The 11,732-nt window shown below is 43.5% G+C and overlaps 1 protein-coding gene across 1 annotated transcript; it reads left to right on the top strand.

The window, feature by feature from the left end:
• Positions 1-4,547: 4,547 nt before the first annotated feature.
• On the top strand, positions 4,548-5,801 carry LOC129510552 (aldo-keto reductase family 1 member B1-like). Its single transcript, XM_055326781.1, has one exon. It carries the CDS (start codon positions 4,578-4,580, stop codon positions 5,526-5,528), a length of 951 nt encoding a protein of 316 aa, XP_055182756.1. The 5' UTR covers positions 4,548-4,577; the 3' UTR covers positions 5,529-5,801.
• The last annotated feature ends 5,931 nt before the right edge of the window (positions 5,802-11,732 follow it).

Below are 11,732 nucleotides of genomic sequence, written 5' to 3'. Positions count from 1 at the left end.
TCCTTTCTTTGCCTGAATTTCCAAACATCTGGAAAATGAAGCCCAGCTGGTGTGGTGCTGGTACCTTGGCTCTCCAAAAGGGTGAGAGAGGAAGCCCTGATCATGATGTTTGCCCTGGCCATGGGGTAAAGAATTCACAATGGCCGATTTCAAATTATAAACAGAAACACACTGAACACAGATCTGGAAAGAGATGTGCCTCATCAGCCGGTACCAGTAAAGCCGTGTCCAATCCAGGGTTCAGATCACGTGCTACCTTCCTCCCAGAGCCACCTCTGAGCCTTGCCTACTCTCTACCCTCTTCCCCCACAACAGACACATCAGAGTATCTGACACCCGTAGGGCAACTCTTGTCTTTTTGTGAATAAATGAATATTAAGTAGGAAATGAACACCCTGAATTTTGAGCATTAGCTAAAGGCTATATGCAAGCACACCCCTATCTATCAACTCATTGGATCTCCTGTAAAGGGAGTAGTTGTCCCCCTCCCTTTGCAATTCACATACTTCTGAAGAAATGGCTGCTCCATAACCACGTTCTCTTCCTGGAGTGTCCCTAAGCCACGTCACATTGCCATCGGTTGAAGCGTGGCCTGTGGCTTTAAGTCTTGCCTTGCGGTTTCCTTAACTTAAAACCTTAAACCAAGCTCTTGAAAGAAGCTACACGAAAAGTAATGATCCTCAAAAATGAATGCATTGTAACGGCAAAGAAGAAATTTAATTAGCCACCATAATAGCATTAGGCTTCTTTTTTCTTTTCTTCCTTTCAGAAATAAGTGCAGTGACTAGAAATCATGGGCACCACTGCCTTAGTCCCTTTAACTCAATGATTGGGATAGAGTTGGGGGTGGGGGTGTGTCTATTTTGCATCGTCTAGCTTTACAAAGAGAGTCATCTGATTTTTAAAAAAATAGCAATAATAGTAGAATTTTTTTAATGGCCCCTTAAGCAGAGCAGGGAGTGTTGTCAAGATACAGTGAAAGAGTGTAGACCTATAGGAGTTGGCCTGACAACCAGGGCTACCTATAGTCAGCGTTTTGGTACCTTTGGGTTGTAGATTCCCTCCATGTAACCTGACTTGCAGAGCCATGAGTGAAAGGGGCAGGGATGACTCAGGCCAGCGGTGACTAGAAATTCTGTACTCGAGAGACTTAGGAGAGAGGGAGTTATGACCAAGGGTTGTGTCTTTCCATTGGAGCCTGTGTGATTTAGGGTGGTTTGCGGAAGGACTGATGGACCTAGATAGAAATAACCAGGTCCCCATGTGCCCAGGAGCCACCATTTTGATTGGCTCCTCTCTCCTTCCATTGACCTCCTCACATTGCCCTGTTGAGACTTCTTTTCCCTTTGAGCTTGGCCTTCAAATTCCATTGGCTATAGGCAATGTTGCTGGTATTTAGGAACACGTGGTTGTGGCTGTTAACAGTGTAACCTTGGCTAAGTTATTTAACCTAATAGACACTGAGATTCCTCACCTATTAAATAGGGGCAAGGTAGTACTGACCTCAATGGTTGTTAGGACTATCATCACATGAGATAATGAATGTGAAGTGCTTAGCACTGAGGTGAACTCGCATGGTTTTTCATTGAGCAAAGTGACAAAAGCTGTAGATAAAAGTTCAGGGCAGGATACTGATGACCGTATTTGGAAGGTGTTTAAAGGAGCAGGTGTGAAAGAGAGAAGAGGGACTTGAGAAACATGAGGGTGTTGGAGGGGCTACTGTGACAAGTCTCCAGGATCCCTTCATGCCTGAAAAACTTATGCCCTCAGCTTTGAGAAGGTATTCATAGCTCTCAGCTATACCTTGGGTGCCAGTCCACTAATTAAAGTGGGGTTAAAAATAATAATAATAATAAATTAATAATAATAATAATAAATAAAGTGGGGTTAAATGTCTGGCCCCATACCCCAGTTTGGAACAATTCTGGAGGGCTATCACAGCTTCAGAGTTCCTTTTGATTTGGCTGAGGCCCTGTTAGACTGAACATCTGTGTCCCACCGCTGCCTCCCCTTCCCATTTCCTAGCACACCACACCTAAAATCTTTGGAATCTCTGTAGAGATCATATCTTTTGGTATGCTAATGAGATGCCTGGTGGCTGGGGGCTCCAGGATAGCCTTGGAGAAGGTGCTAGTTCCCCGGGGAACCAGCCTGGTGAGTAAAGGGCTGGAACTTTCAGCCCCATCCCCCAACCTCCAGGGAGGGAAGAGAGACCATAGAATGAATTAACCCAGGGTCCATGATTTAATCAATTGTGCCTATGTAATGAAGCCTCCAAAAAAAGTCCTAAATGACAGGGTTTGGAGAACTTGCAGGTTGGTAAACCCAAGGAAGTGCTGAGAGGGTGGTGCCCCCTGAGAAAGGAAGTGGAAGCTCTGAGCCCCTTTCCACATGCCTTGCTCTATGCTTCAATTCCATCTGGCTCCTTCTGAGTTGTATTGTTTTATAATGAACCAGAATCTAGTAGGTAAACTGATTTCCTGAGTTTGTCAACCGTTGTAGCAAATTATCAAAACTGAGGAGGGACCTCTGACTTAAGGCTGGTAGGCTGGAAGCCCAGGTGGCTACCTGGACTTGAAGTTGGCATCTGAAGGGGGCCGAAGGCTCAGTCTTGTAGGACTAAGCCCTTAACTTTAACAGATAGACGGCATCAGAATTGAGCCACATCATAGAACCCCCAGTTGGTGTCAAAGATTGGCATGGTGTAGAAACCACACATTCGGTGACCAAAGTGAGGTGGTATGAGTAGGAGAATAGAAGAAAAACAATTTTTCCTTAGCATATGGAGCATAATGAGAGAAACAAACTCATAGTCCAAACGTCCCTCTGCCCACTACTACAAGGGTTCTCTTTCATGAACTTCCTGCTTACCAATGTCTCTCCAGGGCTTACTTCCCAGAAAACCCAGGCTACAGTGGCTCTCAAGGCCCAGGGAGTAACAGCACTGGGACAAGGAGGGATGACAAAGTCAGGCAAGGTTTCTTATGACTAATGGCATTTGGTGTGAGGAAGAACATTGTAAGAGGTTGGCTCTTGCTGTCTGCTCAGAAATTGTTACCACTGGGGAGGCTGATATAAATAACAAATAGTGCCTGATTTTCCTCTGGCTTCTCACACAGAATGCCAAGGTTCTTCAATTGTATAAAGACAGGCAACTCAAGAACATGTCTCATCTTCAATAGCGACAGATTTTTTCACAGATACAGCTAAACTGCATGAGGTCAACCAAACCTCAGGGCATGTTGTCTGAAGACAGTCCTCAGCACTCACCACATCATAAGCCTAAAGCCAGCTGCTTTTTCCTGAATGACACTTGATTAAGAGGGAGGGATAGATCTGATGACACTCTCTGCCCCCAATCCCATTGGAGAACGTATGACCCAGAGAGGAGCTTCTTTCCTTCCTTTCCTGGTCTTTTCTTTTGCTTGTGCAGTATTTAAATAGAACCTAACTATTCCTTTGTGGAGATGCTTCTGCATTTGCAGAATTAATGGTTATATTTCAAAAGAATTATTAAACCCATATCTACAATTGATTAAACATGTTCAAATAATAATAATAATAATAATAATAATAATAAAAAGTCTCCCTCTTACTGTAGACCTCCCAAACTCACTCCTCAGAAATAATCATGGTGAACAGTTGTGTGTCTCCTTCCAAAAATTTTCTAGGCATAGTTACGCACATTTGTATATAAGAGTTTTTTAAATTTTTGATTTTTAACACAAATGGGTAATACATTCTACACTTTTCATTTGTTTTCCAGTTTGCTTTTTTTTTTTTTTTAAACACTTCATTTACAGAACATGTTCTACTGCAAGTAACCAAAAATCAAAGTCCTACTGTCCTGAGTAATAAACAGGGACTTGTTGACTGGTATAACTGGAAGTTCAAAAACAGAGCTTGGTTCAAGGTTGATTTGACTCAGTGGTTTCATTATGTTATCAGAGGTCTTTTTTTTTTTTCTTTCTGCCTGCCACTCATGGTGTGATTGCTAAGGCTGACTTCCCACCTTGCCTGAAATATGACTTGTTAACATCCCCAGGGCTACATACTGATATATCCATATCTAGCCAGAGAGAGAGAGGTTATTTCTTGAAGTTCTCTCAGAAGAGTCAAAAAGTGGGGGATCCCTGGGTGGCGCAGCGGTTTAGTGCCTGCCTTTGGCCCAGGGCGCAATCCTGGAGACCCGGGATCGAATCCCACATCGGGCTCCCGGTGCATGGAGCCTGCTTCTCCCTCTGCCTATGTCTCTGCCTCTCTCTCTCTCTCTCTCTCTCTCTCTCTCTCTGTGACTATCATAAATAAATAAAAATTAAAAAAAAAAGAAGAGTCAAAAAGCTTTAATTTTATTATTGTTTTTTCCTGGAGGCTCAAGCCAACTACTTTTCAGATCTCATTGACATTAGTTGGGTCACCTGCTCCTATCAGAACCAATCCCCCTAGAAAGGGATGTGGCTACATGAATTAGTTAGGCCTGAGCCAAGAACCCACCTAAGAGCCAGATATAGAGTTATCATTTCCCAAGAATATGGGCAGTGGTGGTCTTCGGGCGGGGTCCGAGGAGCTTGACGGCCATGGCCAGCCACCTCGTGCTCTGCAACGGCGCCAAGATGCCCATCTTGGGGCTGGGCACCTGGAAGTCCCCTCCCGGCAAAGTGACCGATGCTGTGAAGGTCGCGATCGACCTTGGGTACCGCCACATTGACTGCGCTCACGTGTACCAGAATGAGAATGAGGTGGGCTTGGCCATCCAGGAGAAGCTCAAGGAGCAGGTGGTGAAGCGTGAGGACCTCTTCATCGTCAGCAAGCTGTGGTGTACATACCACGAGAAGAGCATGGTGAAGGGGGCCTGCCAGAAGACCCTCAGCGACCTGAAGCTCGACTACCTGGACCTCTACCATATTCACTGGCCCACGGGCTTCAAGGCTGGGAAGGAATATTTCCCACTGGATGGGGAAGGCAATGTGATTCCCACTGACACCAGTTTTGTGGACACGTGGGAGGCCATGGAACAGCTGGTGGATGAAGGGCTGGTGAAAGCCATCGGAGTCTCCAACTTTAACCATCTCCAAATCGAGAAGATCTTAAACAAACCTGGCTTAAAATATAACCCTGCTGTTAACCAGATCGAGTGCCACCCGTACCTCACTCAGGAGAAGTTAATCCAGTACTGCCAAGCCAAAGGCATCGTGGTGACCGCCTATAGTCCCCTTGGCTCCCCCGACAGGCCCTGGGACAAACCGGAGGACCCTTCCCTGTTGGAGGATCCCCGGATCAATGCGATCGCAGCCAAGCACAATAAAACTACAGCCCAGGTTCTGATCCGGTTCCCCGTGCAGAGGAATTTGGTCGTGATTCCCAAGTCCGTGACCCCCGAACACATTGCTGAGAACTTTCAGGTCTTTGACTTTGAGCTGAGTAGTGTGGACATGACCACCTTACTCAACTACAACCGGAACTGGAGGGTCTGTGCCTTGGTGAGCTGTGCCTCCCACAAGGACTATCCATTCACTGAGGAGTTCTGAAGCTGTCGGTGCCTGTCTGCCCAGGTGCCCCACGTCCCTCCTCCCGTATGTAGCGTAGAGTGGCCTCCGCCGCTCGGTGGTGGGTCCGTGACCTGCTGACGGGCCCGTGAGGTGTTGGGTCTCAAGAGCAGTATCAGCAAGTTAGAGTCTCTTCCAGTTTTGCCCTTCTTCTTGTCCAGCTGGGGAATGTCGGACCCTGGCACCCTTTTCTGACTAAGTTGAATCTATAAAGTTGAAATAGTGCCACTGACACCTGGATTTTGGCTACCGGGAACGGTAACCCTTTCATCCAGACTTCTTGCCTGAAATAATAAAGAGTTATTTTGTGAAAAAAAAAAAAAAAAAAGAATATGGGCAGTGAATGGTAGGTGTGAATATCCAGTCAAAAATTAAAATATTTAGCAACATTGCTTGATATTCTGTTATACACTTCTTTTTGTAACCTCATAGCTATTTTCCTTAATAAAATTGGTGGGGCACCTGAGTGGCTCAGTCAGTTAAAAGTCTGACTCTTGATTTTGGCTCAGATCATGACCTTAGGTCATTAGATTGAGCCCCAGGTCAGGCTCCACACTCAGTGTGGAGTCTGCTTGAGATCCTCTCCCTCTGTCAGCTGTTTCCTGATGTGAAGCAATTTCTTGGTGAATAATCTATATGCATTTTTGCACACACATGGATTATAGGTACATCTATGGCTAAATTCCCAGAAGATGAGATCAAGAATATAACCTGTCTATATTTAGTTTCAGAACATCAAATCTACCCCCCGTGATAATAAGGACTCCAGTTGGAACTTTCAGGAATGATTCTCAACTTTATACTGTTGGGACCATCTGCCAAAGAAGCAGCAGCCTGGTTGAGAAGTTGTTGCATAGATGTCAGGTGACTAGGACCACACTGCTGTGGAGACACGACCAGAGGCGCCAAGATCAGTACTCAGTAGGGATCAGGAAACCACTGCTGTCAGTGCTTCAGAACTGACCTGCACCAGGAAATGATGTCCTGTGCCCTGGACTGACCTGACACCCACAACAGTGAGGACCATACATACAGTAGGAGCAAAGTGTCTGCCTCATTTTTTCCCTCCACATCTCATAGGGTGCTTCTGATTGACAGAATCTAATTTACATTTGAAACCTTATCTATAAAGAAGTCTGGGAAATGCCTAACTTTCTAGCCCCTGCTGTCAGGGAGGCACACTGAGAGAAGAAAGACACACGTATCAGTGTCTCACATATAAGCGAGAGTACATTTTTAATTGAAATATAATCCTGCCAAAATGCTCAGAAGAAATTCTGTTTGCTGCCTCTAAAACTAAGTTCTCTATGGCCAGTATGGCTCCTGCCCCAATTTTTCTGTGACTCTGTAGACCAAAAGCCATCCTTCAGAGCCTGCTCTGCAACTTCAACAAAGATGCAAGGATGGGGGAACCTTACCTGCCTGACTGGAAAGCAAACACATCTTTTCTAAAGGCATGAAAAGACAAAATACAAGCTGTTGACTGTTTGGGCAATGTGGACATCTCCATGGGCCAGTTTCTGTACCATGTCTCTCTCATGAAATGGGTGCCATAGTTTCCAGGGTGGATATGCAAATGGCGCATACCGGCACATCCCTGGTGGGCCGACTTCTCTTTTATTTTTTAAAGATTTATTTATCTATTCATGAGAGACACACAGAGAGAGAGGCAGAGACACAGGCAGAGGGAGAAGCAGGCTCCACGCAGGGAGCCCGACATGGGACTCAATCCCGGGTCCCCAGGATCAGGCCCTGGGCTGAAGGCAGCACCAAACCGCTGAGACACCCAGGCTGCCCCCGACTTCTCTTTTAATGGGCGGTATGTGTACTGACTAGTCGTTAAATATTTTGAATATTGCCCTTGATCATCTCTATTTTATAGATATGAAAACAGAGGTTCTAAAACATTAGAACATTTCCCCAAGGCCAAGAGGGTGAAAAGTACCCAGGATTTGAGCCCCGTGGTGCATGACCCCAAAGGCTGCTTTTTTCTACCATGTTCACTGCCTTACTGCTGACTCAAATACTAACATGCTTATATGGTATGGTGTAGTTTTAGAAGAGTCTGCCTTTAAAACACATTAGACACATTTCTTAGCATTATTGAACATGTTTTCTGGGAACAAAATTGGGACATTGTGATGATTAATTTTGTTTTGATTAGACCATAAGATGTCCCCTGATATTTGGTTAAACATTATTCTAGGTGTGTCTGTGAGGGTGTTTATGGTAGATCAGCATTTGAATCTGTAGACTGAGTAAGCAGATTGTCCATAGTCTGGGTGGGTCTCATTTAATCCCTTTAAAGCCTGAATTGAACAAAAAAGCTGAGACAGTAGAACTCACTTTCTCTGCACATCTTTGAGCTGGGACTCCTGCAGTCTCGTCTTGTGTTCAGACTTAGGCTTGATCTGGAATTTACACCATCGACTCTCCTGGTGCTCAGGCCTTTAGACAGCTCTCCTGGGTCTCCAGTTTGCTGACTGCAGATGTTGGGATTTCTTGGGTTCTATGGTGGGAACTGTTGGAGGTGTACGCAGGGTCTTTTATTGGCCAGTCTGTCGTAACATCTAAACCCCAGCCCTTCGAACCCTTCCCCAGATTCCTCATTGGGAACTGCTGGTGGCAGCTGCAGTTCTCTGTTCAGAATCGGTCTGTAATACCCATTCTTTGAGGTCTGCTGGTTCAATCCTTTCATCTGTTCTTAAGTCATTGGTTGCTGCTTGTATATTGAGGCATGCATGTTTGTTTATCTCTATGTGTAGAAAAAAGCTATTGCTAATGGGAATCTCAGAAGCAGCTGCAAAATTGGTGGGCACAGATTGAGCATTTAAAAGATGTTAGAGTACTCCCCTCTTAACTCAAAGACTCTTGTGTTAGGATAATTGGTCACAAAACAGGTTGATTGACACCAGGTTACTCACCAACCTCAAAGTTTCTGTACAATGAGATACACCTGTAAAACATCACACTATCTCCAACCCTTGTGGCACATCTCTTAGGTATTAATCTGGATCAAGAGACCCAAAATGCTAGCTAAAAAGATGAGATCTTTAATTTCCAAAAAATGAAGCATGCCACCTCCAGCACAATTGTTTATTTTATATTGAAGAACTGTGGTCCTGGAAGCTGAAAGCTGTAGATATCTACAAAAATGGTGAAATCGCACCAAAAACAATCTAGAATTACAGTGACAATTATGAAAAACATTTCAATTAAACAAGATAATTTTAAAAATGCACTTGAAAGCAAAGATTCCCAGATCAAACAAACAGAATGGGATACCTATTTTCATTGGGATGCAGATGCCCCCCAAAAGCTTTCAAAATTCCAAAATAGCTTCATTGAAAAATGTATTGCAAAAGGCTGATGAAAAATTAACACTATTAAAGGTACCTAAAACAAAAGACTGTAAGAATGACTGTTCCCTCCATTCATCTTTCCTTGAGTACCCATTCTACTAACCCTATGTCTGAATTATTTTCCACTCTGAAAAGGCTATATGACCATAAACAAAAGTTTGCCAAGTTAATGGCTTTCTAGACACTTCCATATGTACCTTCAGAAAAGGGCCTCTATCTGGGCCCCTCTCGGAGTTGATGAGGCTCTGACAAATTTTCTGGTAAATTGCTACATTATTCCCTACATTAAACAGCCTAGGGAAACTGATGCAGGCTGGGTCCAAGGACCCGGGGCGGGGAGTTGGGGGTGGGGAGGGAGGTCACACAGGACCAGCCAGAAGGGTTCTTGGCATTGAGCAGGAAAGAAATCAAATGTGAGCTGTGAGAAGTGAGAGTAGAGTTTATTGAATTGTGTTAAGTGATTGGGTATAGGAGATGTAGTGTCTAGGAGACTCAGAAAGGAAAGGAGAGAGTCTCCTCTTTGCTTGGGCTATGAGGTTTTCACTGAGAATGGTGGTCTGGTGTAGATGTCCTCTCAGGCATCCAGAACCTGGTCAAAACACAGACAGTGCTCAGGTGTCCTCCATAAATCTCTTACCCTTGGAGCCAGGAGTCTTGGCATCAAGATGCCTAGAGTCAGTGGTCTTAGGAAACATGCATGAGGACCCTACCTAGTCACTCCTTAGACATTATCTATTGCTGGGAGAATCCAGAGAAATTTACTTTTACGAGGAGGATGTACATCATTGGTACTGAAGCATATATAAGGCAGAGGTGCAGATTCTAGCAAGAATAGAGGCAGGAAAAGGAGAAAAAAAGCAGCTTGTTTTTTTCATAGTGTCCCTTCAGTTTCCCTGACTCAAAACTAAAATTAAAATTATTGAAAACACTTTACCACATTCAGGAGATACCTGAGCCTACAGAGGGGTTCCTGGAAAACTGGCAGAAGCCAGGAACTATGAGAATTCTTAACAGAGTCAGCTCTTCTGAATCTCTGCCTGTAGAGAGTGCCCAATTAAGAGAGAAAGATAGAATTTCATATTGTCCCTTTCTTTCCAAATCCAGACATTATTAGTTATTGAATCTTTTTTCCCTTTTTTTAAAGATTTTATTTATTTATTCATGAGACACACACACACACACACACACACACAGAGGCAGAGACACAGGCAGATGGATAAGCAGGTTCCATGCAGGGAGCCCGATGTGGGACTCCATCCTGGGTTTCCAGGATCACGCCCTGGGCTGAAGGTGGCGCTAAACTGCTGAGCCACCAGGACTGCCCTGAACCTTTCTTTCTCAGGGATAGCTACTCCCTTCTTGCTTATCTCACTTTGTATCCAAAGAACTTGCCTTGGCTTCCTGCCAGCTTGGGACATGCAGATGGTCAGTTCTTTTAGTTATCTCTGGGAGTGCTTACGTTTTGTGAAAGCAATATCTTTTGCACACTCCTTGAGGACACTTTTTGAGTCCATGGGGTTATTTAATATTACCAGAAATATTACTGTTGTCCTGGCTGAAACCTTATAAGATACTTGAAAGGATTTAATAACTCTATGAACTGAAAGTTGGTCAAATTGGAAGCTGTAATTCAAACTTTGATAGGAATATATTTTTGCTCTTCTCCCCTAAGCTAAATATACTAAAAGGAGAAAAAGACAAACATCCCAACACAGATGGATGGGTGTGTCCCAACCTTGCCTGTTAATCTCACAGACTTGTAAACTTTGTAAAAATTCTCACTTTCAGGGAACAAAAATCCTTGAGAAGGAACCTGTATTCTTTCCCTGTGCCTTTGAGATGTAAATGTTTTACCCAGTCTTCTCTGGGAATTCTTATCTAGGTCATTTCTTTAAAATACCAATTTCAAGGAAGTAATTCTTATCAAAAGAAAAACAAGGGAACTTTTGAAACTTAGGTGAGTAATAATAAGGGTAATAAAACCTTGAGTGTCTTCTCCAAAATACCCATCTCATGAGTAAACTTTTAGAATGAATGGTGTCTGGGTGTCTCAGTCAGTTGAGTGTCTGCCTTTGGCTCCGGACATGATCTCCATGTCCTGGGATTGAGTCCTGTGTCAGGCTCCCTGCTCAGTGGGGAGCAAGCTTCTCCCTCTCCCTTGCTGCTTGTGCTCTCACTTGCTCTGTCTCTCTCACATAAATAAACAAAATCTTAAAAATAAAATTTAGAATGGAAGCTATGTGGTATGTATTTGTATCTGTATGTTCAATTGCAGATTTGTGATATTTTCTCCTCTAGATGATTTTGCTAAAGTTATTGTATCAAAGAGTGCTATTTGCTTGGCTTAAAGAAAATTAGCACTTACATAATTTAAATATTCAGAAATGTAATAGAAATTGATCTAAATGAATTTCAGAAAATATTTAGTATTTGGTAATAGCTGGTAAAACCAGTTTAAGGTTGTTAGCCTTATTAAAACAGGCGTGTCTTTAGAGTTATCAGCATTAAATATAACACTTTCATTCTACCTGGGTTTACTAATCAAGTAAGCTCATGTTATCTCATAAAATTTTTCAGCATGAAAAATAGCTTGGTATGATGGCTGATTTTGCCTAATGTCTTATGAAGTTTTTGTAGGTAATCTAAACATAACTGTTTACAACACATAATTAAATAGATGTAAGTAGGATAAAAATTTTTAGGTGAATTTTTTAAATTTTTTTGTATTTATTTATGATAGTCAGAGAGAGAGAGAGAGAGGCGGTGCAGGGACACAGGCAGAAGGAGAAGCAGGCTCCATGCACCGGGAGCTCGACGTGGGATT

Source organism: Nyctereutes procyonoides, unplaced genomic scaffold (assembly GCF_905146905.1).
Source record: "Nyctereutes procyonoides isolate TBG_1078 unplaced genomic scaffold, NYPRO_anot_genome, whole genome shotgun sequence".
Classification (NCBI taxonomy): domain Eukaryota; kingdom Metazoa; phylum Chordata; class Mammalia; order Carnivora; family Canidae; genus Nyctereutes; species Nyctereutes procyonoides.
This window is presented reverse-complemented; position numbering and strand designations above follow the sequence as displayed.

Excerpts from the sequence above, each read along its gene's own strand:
- LOC129510552 (XM_055326781.1), top strand. The coding sequence starts at position 4,578 with ATGGCCAGCCACCTCGTGCTCTGCAACGGCGCCAAGATGCCCATCTTG.